Here is a 23456-nt window from a genome sequence, read left to right on the forward strand (position 1 = left end):
TGGGCTGATGACATATATATGTTGATTGTTTCAGTTGAAGCATGAGAATAGAGAAATTTTATCACTTGTAGAACTCTTGTTAATGTACAAATTTGACTCCCACGGTAAGTAAAGTTACCAACACTTCAAAAGTAAGTTGAAATCGGTTTTTTAACTGCCAATTGTTACATGGGTCATTAAAAAATAAAACAAAATTCTAAAGTGAGAACATTTCAAACAAATAAAAAGAAAAGGAAAAGAAAAAGGGCAAAAAGCCCATGGAAGCCTTTCCCTCTATTCGCAATTGCCGTTTGCCCTGATACTTTTCACAATATAAAGCCGCCATTGCCTCCTCACTCGCAATCTCATTCATTCCTTCCTCCTCTTTACCTCCTTCCCTCCAACCCCTTTCCTCCTCTTTCCTTCCTCCTCCTCCTTCGTTTGCATTCTTTTCCCACTCTCTCTTTCTGCTTGTCTTTTCAAATCTTATGAAAACAGAAAGTCCAGATTTTTACAGGGTTTAGTGGCAAACAGGATAAGGTTCAAATACTAAGACACCCCTCGTGAAAACAAAAACACAACAGCTGTTGCTTTTCTTGTTACAAGGAAGAAGATAACAATCACTTATACTGCCAAGTTTGTGTCTTTTTTTTTTTCAAAAAACTAAGGTTCTTATTTTTTCCTCTTGTTTGTGTGTATAAATATGTAGACACAGGTGTTGGTTTTGCATAAAGTTGGCACCTTTATTGGAGAAGAAATTGATTTGTCATTGTTGTTGTTGTTTTTGAAGGAATTGAAGAGAAGGGGCTGTGTCTGTTTTGTTGGTTGTTTAGAAGAAAACGAAAAGGGTAGCAATGAAGTACGTTTTGGTAACTGGAGGAGTGGTGAGTGGGCTGGGAAAAGGGGTGACTGCAAGCAGTATTGGGCTCATCCTTAAAGCTTGTGGGCTACGGGTCACTTCCATTAAGATTGGTATTTTTGCTTGCTCTTCTTCTCTCCTCCATTCAACCATTAAGTCTTTTCTATTGTCTTTTTCTTTATAGGGCGTGGGGTGGGGGAAAGGAGGGTGCGGGGGGGTTGATTTTTCGTGGCTTTGCCCCCCTGTATTATGTTTCTGCCCTGGTTTGGTGGAGGGAAGGAGAAAAAGAAAACGAAAAAGAAATGCCCAATGGGATTGCTATTTCTGCTTCATTGTTTGCACTTCTCCAATTTTTCTGGTGTTAGTGTTTCTGTTTTCATTGTGGAGCTATGGATCGGACTCAAAAAGGTTCTGACCTTTTTCGTTTTATCTCTGTTTCTTTTTCCTATCAATTGACTTGTCCAAAAACATATTTAAAGTTTTGTTTGTTTGGTTCTCTGATATTGCACGTATTAGTTCAGCACAGAAGACTTTGATAACAATTAATATTTTGCTGTATCAAGCTGCTAAATCTTTATTTCTGAGTAGCATAGAGGTTTTTTCTTTTTCTTCCTTTGCCAGTTATCTACATGGTCGAGAGTTAAAGCAGCAACTTCTCACTTTTTTTCCCTTTCTACTCCTTTAATTTTTTGAAAATACATGTATGAATTATTTATACATGTATATATACATGATAGTGTATGTATACCAAAAGTGTGATTATTTAAAAGGGCCATTTTTTTGTCCTTTTAAAGGTCAGTAAGGACACCTCAGATTGTTATCAACAGCCAAAATGGTTATGACCTTTGCAATTTTTATTGAACCGTCGCTTGTGACCTGTGTGCTTATCGCCTCATAATTAAATCTCTTTATTCTGTACTATTTGGTTCCAGTAAAATGTCCCTTTCTTTCAATTTAAAAAAGATGAAATGCCTATTTTGATTAGGATGGTAAACACCTTTAAAAAAAAAATGAAACTTGCATTACTCTGCTGAAGTAATTTGCATTAAGTTATTTATCTTTAATAACAAGGTGAGCTGATTGAGCTGTCTAATTCTTATATTTTCTTGTCTCCAGATCCTTATTTGAATACCGATGCCGGGACAATGTCACCCTTCGAGCATGGAGAAGTATTTGTCTTGGATGATGGTGGTGAGGTTAGTAGTAGATGTTTTGTCTTCCTTTTCTTTTAGTTATATGTTATTTAATCATGTCTAGCTAATGGAGAAGTTGATGGTGCTCCTACCAAGCCATCATATACTTATTATCATGTAGCTTGTGGTGATTAAAGTTGGCAATTCGCGGTGAAGAGTATTGTGGCTATCCACCTTTGAACTAGATGCAACAAACATGATATTTTAGTTTGGTGCTGTATTGACACTGCATGTCCTGTTCTCCTGTTAGATCAAATTGTCTTGATGACAAAGAAATGGATGATTTCTTTAGCATTAAGCGGGAGATCAACGCTGTGCCTACTTTACATGTTACATTAGCTGGCAGTTTCTCTAATCTGGCATGCAGTATTTGTTATAAGTGGGTGGAGAGTCGGGTGATTACTGTGCTCTTAACAAAAAATAACATGACTGTTCTTGTCTGAAGGTGGACCTGGACCTTGGAAACTACGAGCGCTTTCTGGATATCAAGTTGACCCGTGATAATAACATTACAACTGGAAAGATTTACCAGGCAATTACCTTTTAAATTGAGAGATATTGTTGTGTTAGTTTGTCAGTGCCTAATACTTGAAGTTATTGAGTATTGAGCTTTACTGTAATTGACTGATGATTATTTGCCGCTTCTTTCTTAACAGTCTGTCATTGATAAAGAAAGGAGGGGAGATTACTTGGGAAAAACTGTTCAGGTTGGTTACTGCTTCTGATTTTTTTTTTGGTCCACTTCAGAATCTCTTGTTTTACTCCACCTTCATGTCCGGATACCTTTTGTTCAGGTTGTCCCTCACATTACAGATGCCATACAAGAGTGGATTGAACGTGTTGCAGCCATACCAGTTGATGGAAAAGAGGGTCCAGCTGATGTTTGTGTAATTGAATTGGGTGGCACGATAGGTAGATTGTTATTGATGTCTTAATTGTGGCAGAAGAGTTTGTTCTACAATTGATTTCTTAAAGCAGGTCCTTTCATCATGCAGGAGACATAGAGTCTATGCCATTTATTGAAGCTCTTGGACAGTTCTCTTACCGTGTAGGTAAGATTTAGTATGTTCTTAGAACTTCGTAAAGGAGATTAGTAGGCTTTAGTTCAGAGGAGTTGGTGGTATTTAAACTTAATGTAACTGGCATTCTTTAATCATGTTTATTTGTCTCAGGAGCTGGCAACTTTTGCTTGGTACATGTGAGCCTTGTACCTGTTCTCAATGTTGTTGGTGAGCAGGTAAATTTTCTGAAGTAAATAATGACAGAATATATCAAATTTTACTCTAAAAGTTAACGTTTTAATCATGATTTCTTGTTCAGAAAACGAAGCCAACTCAACACAGTGTTAGGGGCTTAAGGAGCCAGGGGCTTATGCCAAATATTTTAGCTTGCCGCAGCACAACGGTCTTGATCTCGAGCCCTCTTCCCTTTTTACCTTCACTTGTGGCCCCTCTCCCTCTTCTCCTCTTGTTGAGTTTGCACATGCACTTCTTTTGCAGTATTAGACTTGATTTTAAAAATTTAGTGCATTTACAGGAACTTGAAGAACAAGTCAAAGACAAACTTTCCCAGTTTTGTCATGTTCCGGTAATATAGTAGAAGAATGTTTAAAAATCTGTGTTTATTTTAATTAAATTGCAATACTGTTTTTGCTGACTTCTTTGTTTTGTATTTTTCAGTTTGAAAACATAATTACTCTTTACGATGTATCAAACATCTGGCATGTTCCTCTGCTTTTAAGAGTAAGTAGTTTTGGTGCATTTGATTCAATAATAGCTATTATTACTGCTGTTAAATTAAAGGCTGAGATGTCTATTTTCTTCCTTCCCTTAGGACCAGAAAGCTCACGAGGCAATCTTGAAAGTTCTGGACCTGAAAGGGTTTGTCTATTAAGCTCAAATCTTTTTCCTTGTTTACCTTTTGTTAAGGAATTTGAGGTTGCTTATCTTTTTCTTTTTCTTTTTTCATAATATTTGTCTTTTGCATTTTTTTTTATCCTCTTGCATCATTCACTGACACTTGCAACATCCTGTTTTGTCAACAACAGTGTTGCATGTGAACCTGCTCTGGGGGAATGGACAGCTAGGGCCAAATTTTGTGACAAGTTGCATGAGCCGGTCTGTTTTTGGAGTGTCTTTTCTTCATCTTTTTTTTCGTAATTTTTTCTATTGCATGTTGGCTTTTCTGAGTGATTTACAATTGACTGTACAGGTTAGGATTGCAATGGTTGGGAAGTATACTGGCCTTTCTGATTCTTACCTATCAGTACTAAAGGTAAAGTTATTCTATCAAAATCCTCTAGTGCAGCCACTATTATGAAGATTACATTTTATAGAATAAAAGGTCATTCTATAAAATGGCTTCGGTTGTGTAAAAATTGATTCCAATTTTTTCCTGATACTTGCTGTTAGTTGAGGTAATGTCACATGCAATTTTTATGATGGTTGGATTGTGGATTAATTACTGTAAGTATTTTTTTGGCTAATATGATGAATATCCATTTGCAGGCTCTTTTACATGCATCTGTTGCTTGCCGTAGAAAACTATATATCGATTGGGTTCCTGCCAGTGACCTGGAAATTGCAACTGCTCAAGAGGTCAGTTTTCTATTTGGTTCTTTCAAATTTCCTTGCATCAAAGATTAACAGTTTTTTGTTGTCCAATTCACAGAACCCTGATGCATATAGGAGTGCCTGGAGTCTGTTGAAGGTCTGTATGGATTTCACCTTTCAGATATCTATCACTGGATAATATTTCCCATCTGTTTTATGCAAACCTCTGAAGTCCTTCCTTTACAGGGTGCAGATGGTGTACTGGTTCCTGGAGGCTTTGGTGACAGAGGGGTGGAGGGTAAAATACTTGCTGCCAAGTATGCTCGTGAAAACCGGAAACCATATCTTGGGATATGCCTAGGAATGCAAACTGCCGTTATTGAATTTGCACGATCTGTTCTTGGAATGCAAGATGCAAATAGCACAGAGTTTAATGCCCATACTAGAAATCCTTGTGTGATTTTTATGCCTGAGGTTTGGATTCTCTTACTGCTGATTTTAGGTGAATGTTAACCCATAATATGTCAACTGTATCTTGATTTGGTATTTATTTCCACATTCCATTTTTTTTTTCACAGGGTTCAAAAACCCATATGGGTGGTACTATGCGACTAGGATCAAGGAGGACATATTTTCAGGTTAAGGATTGTAAATCAGCAAAATTGTGAGTTCTTCAATCTTTGCCCTTTCTTTAGCTAGAAGAAGACCAGAAAAAATTAGGACAAGCTTGCAAATCATTTCTTTGACCACTTGAGAGTTTTTGGATGCTCTGTTAACTTTGCCCATTAACTTTGATTTGGTATATCATTGCCAAGTCATTTCCAACCCGCAATGTTAAAAGTCTCTTCTTGGCTACCTAATATGGCTGTCAAATCTAGTAGCCAGTGGATGGCAGTGAGTTTTAGCACACTTCTTACTTCCAAGCCTTGCGTGAGGACAAAAAAGAAACCTCAGTATGGATTTTGAAAAATTGTTCCCCTAGTTTGCTTTGAAAAGGCTTCTACTCTCAGGCGTTGTTTGCCATGATCATCATATTCAATTCAAAATCTTCATCCAATATAGCAACATGGATAAGACAAATACTTTTAATTGCGAAGAGAGTCTAAGTTCATTTGTTGTCATAAATGCTGGATTTGTATCATTGGATACTGAGTTATGATGAATAAAAGCGTGCCAATTTATCTTATTTACATTGTTTCAATGATAGATATGGCAATCGAAGCTTTGTTGATGAAAGACATCGTCACAGATATGAGGTGTGTGCACATTCTATGCAACGAACTTTGCCATGATTTAGCATCTCTACATCTGTTTCTCTGGGTTTCTGTTCCATGCCTAGAGGATCACCAGAGCTCCTTATGAATGCATAACTTTGTTCAATGCAGGTAAACCCTGAGATGGTGCCTCTCCTTGAAGATGCTGGCCTCTGCTTCACAGGGAAAGATGAAACTGGTCGTCGCATGGAGGTTGATCTCAATACTACTTTTACTTGTTGCTATGATATGCTTCTGTTTACATTTATTTTTATGTTGATTTTTGGATATGCAGATCGTCGAGCTTCCACAACATCCTTATTTTATTGGTGTACAATTTCATCCAGAGTTTAAATCGAGACCAGGAAAACCTTCTGCAGTTTTCTTAGGTGCGGTTCTTTTATCTAAAATTTCTCTTACATAAAGTACACAAAATAATATGGAATTCCTGCAGTTGAAACGGTATTGGCTGGTGGGATGAATATTCTTTTTCTTAGTTTTGCTTCAGCTTTCCTGCCAAAAAAGGGTTCACTTTTCTGTGGCGATTTTTATCTGATTTTCTGTTGATTTCCTGTTCAGTAGTATATTTGCTTTGTCAGTGATTAGAATGCTATTTTTGTTTTTACCATAATCTTTTCTAATTTGTCATGTAAGGTACAGGAATTGTTTCTTGCCGTCTTCAACATGAATCTCTTTCCTCATGTTCCACTTTAATTATAATCTCTCTCCTTTTGAAACAGGACTAATTGCAGCAGCATCTGGGCAACTGGATGCCTGGCTGAAGAAGGGCACGGCAAAGCCTTACGCAGTGAGCAATGGTATACCAGCAATAAAACCACACATTAATGGAACTCCAACTAAGCTAGTTAATGGGCCTTTAGATGGGATATATTACAATGGAAATGGTTTACATGTTTAAACCAGACTCAGTTTTGGTGCTATTTTTTTCCAGGACACATCTGATGTTTCTCCCTTTTTCTGTGGGTGTGATGTTATCAATTTTGCTGCTAGCTTATTGCAATTATTGGTATGTATAGCGATAGATGTTACACAGCTTCTCAGATTGACTCGACGGATAGGGGTAGAGCTGGATTCCGGTCTTTTTAAACGGAACAGCAATGCTTGTAGTTACAGCAAAATGCAGTTTGAAATGGGGTGGCGGGGATTTCATAGTTAATTCTGATGCTTCTAATTATCCTGTGAGAAAGTCACATCAGGGACTTGTGTAGCAAGAAATTGTGGGTCGAGACTGGATCCTGATGATGATGTTTCAGCCTTTTTCTTTTAATGAGAGGTTGCTGTTTATGGCGTTCATATTATCTGTTGATGTATGTCGAGTCACATCCCCAGAACAAGGGCATCAGTGTTATTAGATATCATTTTATGAACGAGCTACCTAACAGTGGCAGAGAATCTGAGAGTTTCAGCTTGAAAATTGATAATTTGCATTTAAATGTCTGTGTATATTCAGACCTAACTAAGACCATGTCCAGCATACAATCTTTATGACTGCAATTCCATAAACGAATCATCAAAGTTGCCCTTGAGACGTTCTGTAGCTTCCAAAATTAACGCCTAACTAAAAGAGCAGAATGTTTATAAACCCGAGATTGACATCCTTGGTCCAAACCTCCAGTTTTGGCATTATAAAAACGGCAAATGGACGTGACAAATTCGATGGTCTTCACTCCAACGACCCAACTTTGATGGTGTCGTTCAAGTCTGTACTAATATAACATCTGCATACATACCTCAAGTAATAAGGAAATTTGTAGACGCAGTTCTGTTGCATGTGGTTGACATTATTGACATTGACATCAATGCACGAGGGAAGGGCTATTACTAAGTTGCCTCAATGAACATGGTACTCCCTTTGTCCGGAAGGAAAGGATAATCGCTTTTCAAGGGGAGTGCTTTTTTATTAACAGTGAAGACAGTTTGGCCAATTTTACATTACTTTTCTACAATTATGCCCTTACGAAGCATACTCACTAGCAGAGAAATGTCCTGAGAATCGACATAACATGGGGTCGGTTTGGTTGGTTCGTCTCAAGAATGCACATGTGTCAGTTATTGACTTCAATTTCAGAAACCTAACTGATGAAGTGGTTCAGATTAAGAATTCAGAATTGGGGAAAGAGAAGTGCAGACGAGAGGAAAAAGGAAGAATGAGGAAATGCAAGAAAGAGATGGAGAGAGAAAGAGAGAAAGCAAAATCTATTATTCCTTAAGATTCCCTTCTCAACCAATCATTCTCTTACAAATACGATGAATTAATTGACTGAACTAACTCAACTGAATCTATTATTCTCTTGCTACGACGTCGTCCCACTTACTCCTTATTCTTTTGATTCTATTTGGTCATTTGTATAAAACGACATCGTTACAAATTGGGTTTAATTGCTGGAATTAATTTCTTCATTCTGACATTACCTCCCCCTTTTTAAGAGTCTTGTCCTCAAGACTGAAACTGAGGGAACTGAGCGTGTATAAAATCTTTGTCCTCCTATGACGCTTCTTCCTCATTTAGCTGACACCACTTGATCAGGTATTGAATTACTGATTATCCATTCCTTATGATTTCTCGCCTCTTCAAAATGAATTCTGGTTGTAAAGGACATTGGTCATCATTGTCAAGCTCAGGCAGGGTAGCTGAAATTGGTTTAGTGGCCCTATTTTCCTTTTTAGCAACGAAACATGGAAAACTGGGCGAATCCGTGCTCCTGAAGGTAATTTGAGACGATAGGCAATTGGCCGAACCTTAACTTCGACTTGAAAGGGACCATAGAACCTGGCAGAAAGTTTGAGGCACCTCTTGATAGCAATTAATTGTTGTTTATAAGGCTGCAACTTTAACAAAACCTAATCACCAACCTCAAATGTCCTTTATGTGCGCTTTTAATCCGCAGAAAATTTCATCCTTTGTTGTGTTTTTGTCAGATGATCTTTGATGCTGCTGGAAATCCTTAGCCTTTCCTGGAGTAGTTGAGATGCGGCTGGTATGATGGTATCAAAATGAGGACCAAGAGGCAAAGGAGTGGGCTGATATCCATATAAGGCTTCAAACGGGGTCATTTGTAAGCTGGAGTGATAAGAGGAGTAATACCACCACTCTGCTAATGCTAGCCACCTTCTCCAGTTATGGGGAAATTCTCCAGTCATGCATCTTAGATAAGATTGAAAACACTGGTTAGGCCTCTTACTCTGCCCATCTGATTGAGAGTGGTAAGCAGAGCCATAATTCAACTCTATTTCTGCCAACTTGAAAAGCTCCTGCCAGAAGGCACTAGTGAATATTCTGTCTCTGTCAATCACTATAGATTCTGAAAGTCTATGCAATCTAAAAATATGATCCAAGAAAAGTTGAGCCACCTGTTTGGTGGTGAAGAGGTGAGCTAGGGCAAGGAAATGTCCCACCTTGGTCAATTATCAATTACCACCATTACTGTATTATATCCCTGTGACTCTAGTAGACTTTCTACGAAGTCCATAGTCACATGAGTCCATGCCAAACGAGGAACAAGTAATGGTTGTAGCAAAGTAGGGTAGTATACATGCTCAGACTTAAACCTTTGACAAGTGTCACAAGCTTGAACAGTTCGAATGACATCGTGCTTCATAGTATGCCAATAGAATAGAGTTTTTAACCTTTGCCAGCACCCTCTTTGTCCAGAGTGACCTCCAATTACAGATGCATAAAGAGCCTGGATTAGCTTATCTCTCAACCCATTGGTTGAACCCACATAAAGTTTGCCATTATACTTTAGTAATCCATTGTCCCATTCATACTATGGTTGAGCAGCAGGGTCTGGTATTAGTTGGGAAATGATGTACTAGCACTGAGGGTTTGAATCATAACTCCCTTGAAGTTCTTGCATCCACAATGGCTTAACAGTTGAAAGAGCTAAGCATGATCCTAGCTGAGCTGCCTGGCCTAGATTACTTTCATGCAGTCTAGACAATGCATCTGCTACTTTGTTTTCTACTCCCCTTTTATACTGAATCTCATAATCCAGTCCTAACAATTTAGCCAATCATTTGTGTTGCAATGCAGTAGTGAGTTTCTAGTCTAGCAAGTACTTCAAGGATTGATGATCAGTTTTAATAACAAAATGATACCTTACCAGATAATGTCTCCACTTAGTCACTGCCATTACCAGTGCTAGCAGCTTTTTTTCATAAGCTGACAACCCCAAATTTTTGGATGACAATGCCTTACTTAAGAAAGCTATGGGATGACCCTCTTGCATTAGCACTGTGCCAATTCCACCTCCACTAGAATCAGTCTCAATACTAAAGGTTTTTTGAAAATCTGACAGTTTAAGGACAGGAGCCTTGCACATGATGTGTTTTAATGAAGTGAAAGCCTCCTGTGCTTCATAGTTTCAAGAAAAATTATTCTTCTTAAGCAACTCAGTGAGTGGTTTACAAATGATTCCATAATGCTTGATAAACCTTCTATAATAACCAGTCAATTCCAGAAAACCTTTCAACTCTTTTATTGTCCTGAGAATGGGCCAGTTCATGATACTTTCAACTTTGGACTGGTCTATGGATACTTCATTTTCGGTTATGGTGTGGCCAAGATAATCCACAGTTTGTTGTGCAAATGAACATTTAGATTTCTTCGCAAATAGTTGTGTTTTCTCAGGATAGATAGTACTGTCTTCGAATGATCTAAACCATAGTTATCAAACCGGCCCGGCCCGGCCCGGCGGTCGAACCGATCAAACCGGTGGACCGGTCATTGGACCGGGCCGGGTTTGGAATCAGATCGTTTGTGCAAAGAGACCGTTGACTTAGTCAACGACCCGGCGGTCGAACCAGGTTAAACCGAAAATCCCGCCGATTTTGGCCGGTTTTGTCACTAACCGGATTTTGTGGAAAAATTATATTGCTATTGTTGGAACTCGAACTTCGAACCTCTGCCCCAACACTACCGCCTGCTTACCACCAAACTACTTCCATATATGTTGATATAGTAGCTTTATTATGATATACAAGTGTTTTTTCAATTCTATCTTTTTTTCTCTAAAACAAATTTATTTGAAATCTTTTAATAAAAATTTATTACCCTCCAAACTCTATAAGTTATAAAATGGATTCCAAAAATAACATATTACATAATTCATTTAAAGACAAATATTATTTTTAATAATTTTTTACACTTAAATTCATAAATAAGCTAGATAATTACACTAAATATAGATAAAATTTTACACTTGAAGTTTGGTATATTAATAAATAACTTTATATTTGATTGATTCTTCTATGAATTAATTATTTTATAACAAATTAAATTAAATGAGTTTTTGTTATGGCATTATTTATTACAATTTATATCATATATCTTATATAAATAATTATAAAATATAATATTTAAATATATGTAGTGACCCACCGGTTCAACCACTCACCCACCGGTTAAACCAGTAACCCGTTGACCCACCTCCTTCGCCGGGTTCCTTCCCGGGTTGGGTTTAATAACTATGATCTAAACGTAACTCTAGTGTAGAGCTATAAATCAAGATATCGTCAAAGAAAATCAATACGAATTTCCTTAAGTATAACTGAAATACCTTATTCATAAGAGATTGAAATGTTGCTAGTGCATTGGTCAGCCTAAAAGGCATCACTAGAAATTTATAGTGGCCACAATGAGTCTGGAAAGCAATCTTATAAGTATCATTGGATTTAACTCTGATCTGGTGGTAGCCAGAAGTGAGATCCAACTTGATTTTATACCTTGATCCTGCCAATTCATTGATCAATTCATCCATATTTGGAATAGGATATCTGTCCTTAATAGTTATCTCATTCAACTATCTGTAGCCCACATAGAAATGCCATGTCTCTTCCGTCTTCTTAACTTGCAGCACTGGTAAAACAAAAGGACTATTGCTATGAATGATTATCCTATGCTGCAGCTTGTCTTTCACTTTCTTTTCTATTTCACCTTTCTGGAAATGAGGATACCTATGTGGCTTCATTTTAAAAGCTTGGGATCCAGGTTTCAAGGGGATTTCATGATCTATCTCCCTAGTAGGGGGTAACTCAGTAGGGGTCTCAAATACATCAGCAAACTCCTCAATGATCTCTTGAACTTCAGTAGGCATAACATACTCCTTTGATGGATTATCCTATCCCATTCTTATGGTTAAGCACATCCATTTCTTATATTTAATAAAATTTCTTAGGTCACTACCTCTAATAAGATCCAAATCACAATTTTCTACTTGTCCTCTCAATTATGCCACTTCTCCTTGATTGTGCAGGGAGATAGTCAACTGATAGAAGTCAAAAGTAATGGGGCTAAATTGAGTCATCTAGTCTACCCCTAATATGATATCCCAACCACTTAAATCCATCATCTTGAGATCATAACAGAACTTATGTTGGTTAATTTTCCACACTACCTTGGGACAAATGGCTTTACTGGTTACACAGGCTCTATTTCCAACAATTATAGAAAAAGGATCAACTAGTCGATATGGAATGTCAAAAGCAATTACATTTTCACTGCTGATATAACTATCTGAACTCCTAGTGTCAACTAAGATTAACTTCTCTTTCCCATCTAACTCCCTATTAGTGTTATTGTTTTCCTCTTTATAGCCTCTGTTAATGCATATAGAGACATCTCTATGACTTATCCTAGATTCCCTGTAGACTCATCTTGTTCTCCTAATGCATCTTCAAACTCAGAATCCTCCTCTTCATCAGTGATCAGAAAGTTTAAGTGACCAGATTTGCATTGATGACCCTGTCCAAATTTTTCCCCACACCTGAAACAAAGTCCATTATTTCTTCTATACTGTAACTCTTGAGCTGAGATTTTCTTAGGTTCAGCATCTATAGTAGAAATTGGTTTGCCTTTGAATTGAGTGTTCCTGAATGTACTAGTAGAAGGCATTTTATAGTGTGAGCTGTGGATCTAATGTTGGGAAGAATTCCTGGAAATTTCAAATTTATTTTCAAGCACAGTTTTCCAACTCTCCTTGGAGATCTTTCTTTGAAGCCTTAATGCGTCTTCTTGCAATATAGCCATGTCAAAGGCCTCCGACAAGGTTATAGTCCTTAACATCCTTATCATGGTTGTGATTTCGTCCCTGAGCCTACTAATAAAGCTAGATACAAAATACTCCTCATCTAGATATGGTTTCTTAATCATCATAAGGGTTTTAAGCTCTTCAAACTTCTGTTTGTACTCTTCCACTTTTCTAGCTTGTTGCAGTTTGTTGAATTCTTCCGCCACGTCCTTCCCATTTTTGTTATCAAATCTCTTATATAGCAGTTCTTCAAATATTCTCCAAGTTATCCCTGATTTTTCCAGTTTAACTCATTGAAACTAGTTGTCTGCTTTCCTTTCCAAATATATTTCTATGATTTCCACTTTCTGATCTTCAGAAATTTGGTAATTTAAATAGTATTTATTGCATTTTCGGATCCACTCCCTTGGATTCTCACCAATAAACAAAGGCAAATCGATTTTTGGAGGATTTGGTAACAGAATCTTACCTGCTTCTTTCCTTGCTGTCTTTTTGTTTTCTGATCCAATCTGTAGTCTCTGATTTAGTGGAAGAGTTGGTAAGAGTGGTGCTTGTTCAATTCTCTGCCTAACTTCTTCTAGAACAGCCTTTTCTTTGCTCATCATTGCTCTCATGAAGATACTGAACTCTTGCTTCATTTCAGCTATCAAACCTTCCATCCTCTTGTTGCTTTCTTCTAGCTTCGTATGGAACTCATTCCGCATCTGCTGTTGCTGCAATTGTGAAGTTTGCAGACCTTCCATTACCTCCTGGAGCTTGATTTCTTGCTTCCTGATTTGCTCCTCCAATGTCTTGAATCTGGTGCTTTCCGCCATAGAATTCGACCTCTTCCAAGGATTCAACCAGCTCTGATACCAATTGTCGGGCTACTGACTTCAATTTTGAAAACCTAACTGATGAATTGGTTCAGATTAAGAATTCAGAATTGGGAAAGAGAAGTGCAGACGAGAGGAAAAAGGAAGAATGAGAAAATAAGAGAAAGAGATAGAGAAAGAAAGCAAAATCTATTATTCCTTAGGATTCCCTTCTCAACCAATCATTCTCTTACAAATAGGCTGAATTAACTGACTGAACTAACTCAACTAAATCTGTTATTTTCTTGCTACGACATCGTCCCACTTACTCCTTATTCTACTATTCTATTTGGTCATTTGTATAAAACGACATTGTTACAAATTGGATTTAATTGCTGGAATTAATTACTTCATTTTGACAACATGCAACTCCACAAGTCACTCAGCCATCAACCATAACGTATCCTTAAGATTGTGTAATGCAAGTCACAAAGCATAAACCATTAAGTGCTTTTAATCTTTCATTGACTAGTGAGTTAAAGACTTGGATCCACAGATTTTTACTAGTAAAATAGTAACTTCTTATATATATATATATATATATATATAAAAGAGTTGTTGTATGACTCTTGGGTGATTTTCATCCTACGTTTGTAGGGGCATTTTGGAAATAATAAAACTGTAATTCCATTGATTAAGCAAAGTGCACAAATTTCTGCTGACTAATTTCACATGGTTTACCTATTGTACCCTTTGATGGCTAATGATTTGGTTGCTTTGCCATTGATTTAGCAAAGTGGTAGAAAAATGAAATCAACTCCCCTCAAGTATGTTTAGCTAAATTGATTATGCAAATTAAATGCATTTAAGGCAATATTAGTGCGCTAAAGTTAAAGATGAATGCTTGAATTGTAATGGTAGAAAGCTCCGTCTTCTAAGGGTGTGAATCGAAATCGAAATCGGTAATTCGGAACTTTGAAATCAGAATTTTTTTAAATTTTGGTAACAAAATTTTCGACCGATTTCGATTTCGAATTCACCAATTCCGAATTCAATTTGAAATTTGGTAAATTCCGATTTCACCGAATTCATGAATATAAAAATTATTATTATATAAATATTATATTACATATATATAAAAAATATTATATATATGTGTGAAAACAAAATTGAAATCGAAATAGGAATTTCGATTTCACCGAATTTATGAATATAAAAATTATTATTATTATATAAATGTTATATAATAAATATTATATATATATACGAAAAACGGATTTAAAATCGAAATAGGAATTCCAAATTCCGATTTCGATTTCGATTTCGAATTGTGAATCCGAAATCGGAATTTCCGATTTGAAAAATCTCATTACCGAATTCGACCAATTCGAAATCGGATATTCCGATTTCCATTCCGAATTACCGAATTCAATTCGAATTCGGTCGGTAAATCGAAATTTTTCGATTTTGCACACCCCTACCGTCTTCTTCATCCTTCAAAGCTCAACAACCATTAATTCAGTTCTTACAACAAATGGCACTTATTTAATCAGTAATTGCAGCACGTTGATGAGGCCATTAAAGTGTGAAAGGTGAAGAATCATTTGGGGTGATTAACTGCAGGACCTCCCATCTTCTTCAACATTTGCTCATCAAATTGTAAAGTAGGTTACAATAATGGCTGTTGTTAAGATACAAAATTATGGATTCAAATGGCTCTATTGCATAAAATTAGAGTTAGGTTTGTAGAGGTATACTCAAATTTGCTCTTACCTTTTGGTCTATAGACTATATAGCTTCCATTCAACAATCAAAATTGTGAATAACCCTTTGTACTTGCTATTGCAGATAGGTGAAGTATGGAGAAATCTCGTTCATAAATTTTACTTTGTTACTAAGGTACAAGGTAACTCTATATTCCCACTTGATGCATGCCATTTGTTGATTAAATGTCATTATGATTGTAATTGATCCACTTGAATTATGTGCTTGAATGAATAAGTGTGTGAATTATTGTTCCACTTTGAAAATTATATTGCAGTTGATGCAATTTATTGGTTCAATAGTTGGCTGAGATGTTGTGTATGAATAGAAATTGCCATTTGAAAAGACAAGTGGCTATATTTACATGCTATGTTATTTTTGTACTGAATTTCGTATACTTGATAATTGTTTGATGCAAGTTAGTGTTTGTGACAAGGAAAATTGATTTCCCCTCTAATTATTTGTAGATGTATGTATTGATCAAAATAATGATTTTTAGTTGTAATAGTTAAGCAAATAAATGGTATATATATCTAGATTTTCTATGTTTAAGTTTAGGGTCTAAGGGTTGAAATTTAGGATGGATCAAACACGCAATATCGATATACTTAATATTTAGAAGCAGCTTTGAAATCAAAAGGCAAGAAAAAGATATGCATTATTACCAATAAAACGAAAAGATAAAATACGACAAAAACAATGAAAAATAAGCGTAAAGCATAGAAAATACTAGACGTGGCAAAATGGATGACTTGGACGTGTTTGAGTTGATTAAAATGGATAATGAGTATAAATGAGTCAACCTATTTATACTCATTTAATTAGATGGGTATAAATGGATAAATCCAAAAATGAATTGGGTAATCCAATTACACATTTATAACCTATTTATTTTAACTTTTTGTAAACTCATTTAAATTCATTTTTGCAAACTAAGTTATCCCATTCGTACTTATAATGTTCAATAAACCTAATTATCAATTTTAATAATTGGTAATTAAAATTACATACTATTTAATAATTGAACAATAAGAATATAAAATTTTTAATTAAGTACTATAAAAGTTAATATAAAAACTTAATCCAAAAATTTGAACCCCTAACATTTTTTTCGTGTATAAATTTAAATTTTCATTTTGAAAAAGTAGGAAAAAAGACTAAAACTTAGTCATAAATTGGTAATACTAAAAAATGAGCAATTTAACAAACTAAGAGAAAATAAAATGACAAGATAAAACCAACAAATAATAATAATAATGAAACAAAAGTAGTTAACATTATAACAAAATGAAAAATCTGGAAAAAAAAAATGTGTGAGAGAAGAGAGGAGGATTGGGAGAAGATAATTCTAAATGAATTAATTGGATTTGAATGGGTATTATAGTACAATTTAAGTACTATAAATGAGTATTATTGAGTAATCCATTTATACCCATATATAAAAATTTAAAATACCCATACACATATATTCATGGGTGAGTATGAATAAATTTAACTAAATCAGTTTGTTTGCCATCTATAGAAAATACAAATATGTTCTGTTGAAACAACTGAACAGAACAATGGTCCTACACTATATACCTGAACTTTTCATCTCGGGCATTTGCCATGCACCATATAGCTATGTTAGCTAGGAGCGGAGGGCATCATATCGCCGAGTTGCTGCTGTCTTACAGATGGACTCCTAGTTTCTTAATGAGCAGTGAAATCAGCAATATTATTCATGGAAATAAATTTTATTTTATTTTTAATAATTCGCCTGTCAAAGTAGTTCATTACAACTGGAATATATGCATACCGATAACACATCATACGTTAGAAATGTGCAAGTTTACGACTTGGCAAATTTCTGGTTATCTGCTAAAATATCAGTCAAAGAAGTCAGTAAGGGATGACAGAGATTCATCATCCTCCTGATTCCTTGGCCCAAAGCCTCGTCATTTCACGAGAGAACCAGCCAACATAATTAGAAACCTTTGCACCCTTTGATTTGTTGGGGAAATTATGTATGATCAAATGAACAGAGATTTCACAACACTGCGAGAATCAGGCAATCTTGACTTGCAAGTTATGAAAAGAGAGAGCCTGCTTCAATGTTCTTTCAGGCATTTGCTCACACCCAGAATATTGTGGTTATTCATGATTAACCACGATGTATATACATGTTAAGACAGTTCCAACTTACAATATCGCCTCCAGTAAGCGAAGCCAATTTTTAACCCGTAAGATTTACAAATGCACCTTCCTCTTCCGACTTTCGATCAAGTAAATCACAGCCTGACAAGAAGCACAAGCCCATTATTAGGCGCAATGCTACAGACTCATATTGTAATGCGACAAACCTAGGCAAACACGAAACCCAGATCAGAACAGGGAACACCACGTCAAAATACTATCATCACAAAATTGTTACAGCCACTCCTTGGGGTTGATACATGCATCCAATAGTTTCCATTCTTCACTCCCCTCTTCTGGTTTCTGCAATCCAGAAAACAATAATGTCATTCTGAAGCCATTTCACCTCTTTCATTGCAGTTTTTGGGCACACCACTGGCAGTGGCTAATACTAGATAGAAATCTTACGCATCACAGAATCATCAGGCAACTGAAATATGTCTCACATGTTCTCACCCAGCATCTATACAATTTAATCAGACAGACTCATGTGCCTAATCAATTTCTAAGAAACTTGATAGAAATACTTTTTGTTTTAAAACTCAGTGTTATCTATACCACCAACAGACAGGCAAAAAGTGAAAGTAGAATAAAAGCTTACATGGTCATATTCCCAACGAGCAGATAGCGGAAGGGAAACAAGAATACTCTCGATTCTGCCTCCTGTCTTGAGACCAAATGTTGTTCCACGGTCATAAACCTTCAATGTTTAGGCCCAAAAGAAGAAAAATTAGAAGAGTTGCCAGGCTATGCATTTCTATAACAAAGGGGCTCCGATATCATACCAGGTTGAATTCTACATAGCGCCCCCTTCGTAGTTGTTGCCATGCTTTGTTTCTTTCTGTGTATGGTGTATCCTTCCTCTTCTCTATTATTGGTATATATGCAGGGATCACAGAATTTGCACACTCTGCAATTTGATAATAATAAAAAAAAAAAGGCAGATTCAAGTTCACTTTAAACACCGAAGAAACTTTTAATGGGTCACAGTATTTCTCTACTGTGCTAATCTAAGGTTCTTGGGTATCTTTTCTTTTGGTACAATACAAACATCTACCATGTTTAAAAGTTGAGAAAGTATTTTTGCTAAAGCATACTGCTGAAAAGTGACCGGCTAAAATGCTCCTACTCTGGTTGATAAGTCCAGTTGCTAGGTGAATATGATGGTTAGCAAAATACATATTCAGCTCTTACGAACAAAGGGCACCACTAAGATTTTTGGAGAAGTTGGGGATCTAATGCCTCAGAGAGATATATCAACTTTAGCAGTGTAGAAGCTCCATTATATATCACAAAGACAGGAAATGTGATATGGCACAATGTTAACAATTCCTTACAATTACTACAAGCATGAATTACCAGTAGCAAAAGAAAGAAGCATCTCTTGATCATAATCATTCAAATCATCAAAAAATATGCCGCCAAGTCCTCGCCTCTCTCCACGGTGCTGCATTTAAAAGGACAATGAAAAACATCAAAGAATGAAACGCTTCTTAATCACTATGTATGTTAAGTATCCACATAACCCAAAGAACAAAATAAAAGTTAAAAGCAGCAACTTATTTCCAGTTTCTGATTATAAACAGAGACAAAATCCCTGTGTGGTAGCTATTTCCCTTCAAATTACTCTCAATGCATAAAGAACTGAAGCTACATGAATATAAGGAATTAAAAGAAAGAATCTGTCAATGTCAGATCGTTAGCACAAAAACCATGTGTGTTGCAAGAAAAGAAATTTCTTTGCCCAACAGTAAGACAGAAAATGAAGAAAAGTAAGCATACAGGATTAGATATTCTTTTCATCAACTTTCTCATCTATAAGTCTGAGCACACATAAGTCTATCCTCTCCTGCCTATTTTTCCCTCTTGCCCTCTCAGATAAATTGCATCGATAAAATACATCAACCCTGATTCATAATGGAACTAAGGGAGGGACTCAACTATGGCATCAGAATAAGATAACTTTTGGACTTCAGACTAACAGATTTCCTACATATAAACTCCAAATTAGTAGCTGGAAATTTTGAGGAACTCTGGTTGTTTTGGAAACAAGATGGTGCAGAAAGATAAAATGCATCTGAACTAACCACATTTCAGTCTCTTAGATGCTGGTTTCCCTAACAGGTAAAAAACCAGACTAGTCAATCCAAAATGTTCCTTGTTGTAAATGCGTACCTTAATATAGAAATAGTCATCACACCATTTCTTGAATCGAGGATAGAAGCTAGGGTCAAACTTGTCGCATGCACTTTTTTGGACCTGCAAACAAAGACAGCATGAAGAACTCTGGTAGTGAACTAGAAATTCATGAAGAAGGAAATGACAAGATGGATGAAGTGTTTTCATTAGAAGGGAAGTTAGAGAAACAATATTTGAAATCTCACAATCTAACCTGCAAAAATCTTTGTTACAGCAGAATAATGTATCCCAGATGATGACAGCAGTAAATCAGAAGTTTAGATACCGGTCAAAACTTATCGACACAGAACCTGTTAACCTGGACTATACTGACTGAATTTGTTTTGTAAATTTCCTTTTCCAAAAAATTCTAAATTAGATATCACTGGATAACCTTTGTATGTTTAAAAATTTGGCTTCTATGAAAGTAGTGAAAGCCAGAATCTTGTTTTGATACTTTATTTGTATTAAATCTTCTAAGATCATTTTGCCTTTTACTGATTCATCAAATATATATCTTGAGCCAGCTCCTGAGCTGACCGAAAGATGATGATTTCAAGCATGTAACCGAGACTTGTGACATCTTTGGAAGCAAGTTGCACCAGATAAAAGTGAACCATCACATATTCGAATTTATATCCTTGAGACAGATAATTTTACATGTATCAATAAAGAAAGTGCTCTTAATATTATTTTTAAGTGTACTGCATAACAACGAATAAGCTTACCGAATGGAAATGTTTAACATCCTCCTCAAAAATGTAAGCAGGCGTAAAATCTGTACCACCACCAAACCACCACTGCCTAGGAGCTCCTGGAGCATCTGCATATAACGTAAACCCAGGTAATGATTATATAGCATGTTTCATAGCTTTTCACTTAATAATAATAATAGAGCAACAAAGACAAAGATGAAATTTTGATAAAGACACCATCAAAAATGCAATTCTGATCGAAGGGTTTTGACATGACCAATATTGTATAGAAAGCCAGCTACAAACATAGAAATTCTGATGCTGACCCAATATATCATATTTACAAGATTTTGCACACATTCCAATTCCTCAATCAAAAAATTTGCAACTGCAACTCCAACAACTCCCAAGTGAGCTTTTCATCCAACTCAAATCATGGAGTAGAAAACAGTTTTCTATAATGGAGATTAGACATATTGGGAAATAGTTATTAACAGTTTTAAAAGAACTCATAGACCATGATGAGGAATGGAGGAAACTTTAGGGGAAAAATTCCTGAGAGAGACAACAATATGTTGCTTTGCATTGCCATGTGGGTTTTACAACAAGTTTATTTTGCACTTGAAGCATATCGCAGACAAGCCAGAAGACATTTTACAGGAATCATATCGAGTACAAAATCTTCATCATAGGTGATTTTTGTAAACACATCCATTGTTAATACATCCTACCAATCTTATACTATACTCCACAAAGAAGTTGATTCCTTTGAATATGTAGATTTTCCAATTTTGCTTCACAATTATGTAAATCTTAGGCGGTGGAGCATCATCAGTTTTTACAGGAATCACATCACCTCGGAAAGATCCTTTCTCATTCTGAGTACTTTAATTGAACCTCAACAAACAGGAACATGCAGCTTTAATAATCGAAAGCGATCAGTGAAGGATATGCAGAAAGAATTTAGCAGTATTAAAAACATTACAAAAATTTCTTACTTTTGTGGTTTCATTAAACTAGACAGTAAACCTGCAAGTATCAGGATTCCGTACACTGATTTCAATTTGACACGCAAAACAATGTTTTAACAATCATTCTTGAAATCTTCAGCATTCACAAGAAGCATATGAACAAGAAGCACAAATTACTACCTTTGGGAGCATCAGTCTCAAAGTACCGATAATTGAAATGTAAAGTCGGTGCAAAGGGGTTGTGTGGATGCAGAACCTGCAGTACAAGAAATGTAAAACAATCAAGAAATGGCCTTTTCAGAAGGAACAAAAGTTCAACCTATATGTGCTTAACAATACACTCCCCGTCTAAACAATCAAATAAAACATGCGGGCATACTTTTCTAGCTTCATCAAAAAGATAATCATAGCTGCTCAGCCATAATATAGAAAATGTTGCCCATCTCTTATTAAAAGACTATAACTTTACCCTCTTCTTAGGATTTTCATCTCACAAGCACGACGCCCCGAGTATTACGGGCTTACTATACATACACAAACCCAACGAGAGCACAAATTTGGAAGCATTTCCTCATCCGGCTAAAACCAGTTGCAAAAGATGTTGATCGCATTTTTAGCTCAAGAGTATTGCAGCTTTGCAGCTATATAAGCAAACACTACAATTCTCTCAAAGCAGCCCACCAGCACAAGCTAATTCTAAAGTCGTCCATTAAGCCACAATTCTTGTACCTCCAACAATGACAGTTCATTCCAAGCAACCATAGAGCAATAATTACCCGTAAAATTGAGCTACCAAAGAAAGAAAACGAAAAGCTGTAAAATTGGGATTACCGAGCTGATGCCGGCGGCGAAAAAGGGAATTGGCCCGGGCTTAATGTCACCATTATCTGAAGATGGCTTTGCGGCCCGATAAGCTTCAGGCGGCATAACACCATAAACCACGGAGACATTAACCCCAGCCTTTTCCCAAACGGCGCCGTCCTGTAAAACTCTACTGATGCCGCCACCACCGCCGGGCCTGGACCAGACATCCTCCTTGAACTTGCTGCCATTATCCACGGCCTCAATTGCGGTGCAAACGCTGTCCTGGGCGTCCCTAATCATCTTCTCAAACCTGGCCCTGACTGAGCCGGCAGAATCAGAAGAGGAGGAGGAGAAGGCCGCAGCCTCATCTGATTCGCGGAGGAAGGTGTGGGGACGGTGGGTTTCTAAGGTTTCTTTCTCTATCATGGGGGAGGGGGAGGAGGATGAGGAGGCGGCTCGGGGAACGCCGAGGGAAATGTGAGATGTTGCGGAGTGGAGAAATGAAGGGAAGTTTCTTGCTGGGATGCTGGATTTTTTGACAGGGAAAAGGAGGGGCGCAGAATAAGCAGCAGCAGAAGAAGAAGAAGAAGAAGGGGAAATGGAGAGTTTTGGAGCACTCAGCAACATTGCTGCGGAGGAGGGATATTGTGGGTTTGATTTGCTGCTAGAAAAGTAGGAGTAGTACGAAAGTAGTCAGTTATATATGCAATGGCGAAGATGATAAGGAAAGGGGAAATCTGGGAAATCAGATGACGAGACGATTGGTGGATTTGTGATTTGTCAAATGTTCAGAAACCGAGGAGAGGACCCATTGGATTGGTTTTGACAGTTTCGGACTTCATATTGCCCACCCCATTGGATTGGTTTTACTTTCATTGACCATCAACCACGCCTACAGACTAACTAATCGCTGGAAGTCATCGGAAAGTAGTCCGTGGTTTTTTTTGGTGTCTGTGGATTGTGCGCGGCGGGAGAGTACGAGCAAGGCATTTTGTGCATAATGTAGTCAAGATTCAATCAATTTAACCACCATAGAGAGAGGGGGGGGGGGGGGAGGTTTAATTTTGATAGGAAGATACGAGGAATTATAAGTAAGAAATCTTGGATTTAAATTTAAATTTAAATTCTTTCATTTATTATAAAAAAAAATCATAAAGTTTTGAATTGTGTTTTTCTATTAGTACGTCGTG

General features: G+C 36.6%; 3 protein-coding genes across 6 annotated transcripts; 1 reads left to right on the top strand and 2 right to left on the bottom strand.

Moving 5' to 3' along the window:
- The first annotated feature begins 479 nt into the window (after positions 1-479).
- On the top strand, positions 480-6975 carry LOC140003750 (uncharacterized). Of its 3 annotated transcripts, none has more exons than XM_072065570.1 (22): positions 480-615; positions 770-951; positions 1955-2034; positions 2477-2563; positions 2688-2738; positions 2826-2943; positions 3027-3083; positions 3204-3268; positions 3352-3435; positions 3568-3618; positions 3711-3773; positions 3865-3911; positions 4079-4148; positions 4243-4305; positions 4539-4628; positions 4702-4740; positions 4830-5057; positions 5162-5247; positions 5791-5839; positions 5969-6049; positions 6132-6225; positions 6577-6975. In XM_072065570.1, the coding sequence occupies exons 2-22, from the start codon at positions 834-836 to the stop codon at positions 6753-6755; spliced, it is 1800 nt and encodes a 599-aa protein (XP_071921671.1). In that variant the 5' UTR covers positions 480-615; positions 770-833; the 3' UTR covers positions 6756-6975. The 3 variants fall into 3 exon arrangements, with proteins under 3 accessions (XP_071921671.1, XP_071921670.1, XP_071921672.1); XM_072065569.1 differs by having other exon boundaries at positions 509-647; XM_072065571.1 differs by lacking the exons at positions 480-615; positions 770-951 and adding an exon at positions 1023-1246.
- A 1924-nt stretch (positions 6976-8899) lies between these two features.
- Positions 8900-13832, bottom strand: LOC140014552 (uncharacterized). Its single transcript, XM_072065572.1, has 2 exons — positions 13355-13832; positions 8900-9109 (listed from the first exon to the last, which is right to left on the bottom strand). Exons 1-2 carry the CDS (start codon positions 13698-13700, stop codon positions 9036-9038), a joined length of 420 nt encoding a protein of 139 aa, XP_071921673.1. The 5' UTR covers positions 13701-13832; the 3' UTR covers positions 8900-9035.
- Positions 13833-17489: 3657 nt separating this feature from the next.
- LOC140014751 (coproporphyrinogen-III oxidase 1, chloroplastic-like) lies at positions 17490-23030 on the bottom strand. 2 transcript variants are annotated; one of them, XM_072065974.1, is made up of 9 exons: positions 22294-23030; positions 21643-21718; positions 20525-20619; positions 19794-19877; positions 18978-19065; positions 18404-18528; positions 18220-18318; positions 17827-17921; positions 17490-17720 (listed from the first exon to the last, which is right to left on the bottom strand). In XM_072065974.1, the coding sequence occupies exons 1-8, from the start codon at positions 22891-22893 to the stop codon at positions 17853-17855; spliced, it is 1236 nt and encodes a 411-aa protein (XP_071922075.1). In that variant the 5' UTR covers positions 22894-23030; the 3' UTR covers positions 17490-17720; positions 17827-17852. The 2 variants fall into 2 exon arrangements, with proteins under 2 accessions (XP_071922075.1, XP_071922074.1); XM_072065973.1 differs by having other exon boundaries at positions 17490-17921; positions 22294-23029.
- Positions 23031-23456: the final 426 nt, after the last annotated feature.

The sequence above is a fragment of the Coffea arabica genome, chromosome 9e (genome assembly GCF_036785885.1).
Source record: "Coffea arabica cultivar ET-39 chromosome 9e, Coffea Arabica ET-39 HiFi, whole genome shotgun sequence".
In the NCBI taxonomy this organism is placed as follows: domain Eukaryota; kingdom Viridiplantae; phylum Streptophyta; class Magnoliopsida; order Gentianales; family Rubiaceae; genus Coffea; species Coffea arabica.

Bases quoted from the DNA above. Each gene is read 5' to 3' on its own strand.
- LOC140003750 (XM_072065570.1), top strand. From the start codon at position 834: ATGAAGTACGTTTTGGTAACTGGAGGAGTGGTGAGTGGGCTGGGAAAA. The intron at 2,035-2,476 runs GTTAGTAGTAGA...TCTTGTCTGAAG, and splicing joins TCTTGGATGATGGTGGTGAG to GTGGACCTGGACCTTGGAAA. The intron at 3,774-3,864 runs GTAAGTAGTTTT...TCCTTCCCTTAG, and splicing joins ATGTTCCTCTGCTTTTAAGA to GACCAGAAAGCTCACGAGGC.
- LOC140014552 (XM_072065572.1), bottom strand. From the start codon at position 13,700: ATGGCGGAAAGCACCAGATTCAAGACATTGGAGGAGCAAATCAGGAAG. The intron at 9,110-13,354 runs GTAAGATTCTGT...GCCTTCTGGCAG, and splicing joins GACAGCAAGGAAAGAAGCAG to GAGCTTTTCAAGTTGGCAGA.
- LOC140014751 (XM_072065974.1), bottom strand. From the start codon at position 22,893: ATGTTGCTGAGTGCTCCAAAACTCTCCATTTCCCCTTCTTCTTCTTCT. The intron at 19,066-19,793 runs GTACGCATTTAC...TTTTAAATGCAG, and splicing joins ATGACTATTTCTATATTAAG to CACCGTGGAGAGAGGCGAGG. The intron at 18,529-18,977 runs GTAATTCATGCT...ATCAAATTGCAG, and splicing joins GCTTCTTTCTTTTGCTACTG to AGTGTGCAAATTCTGTGATC.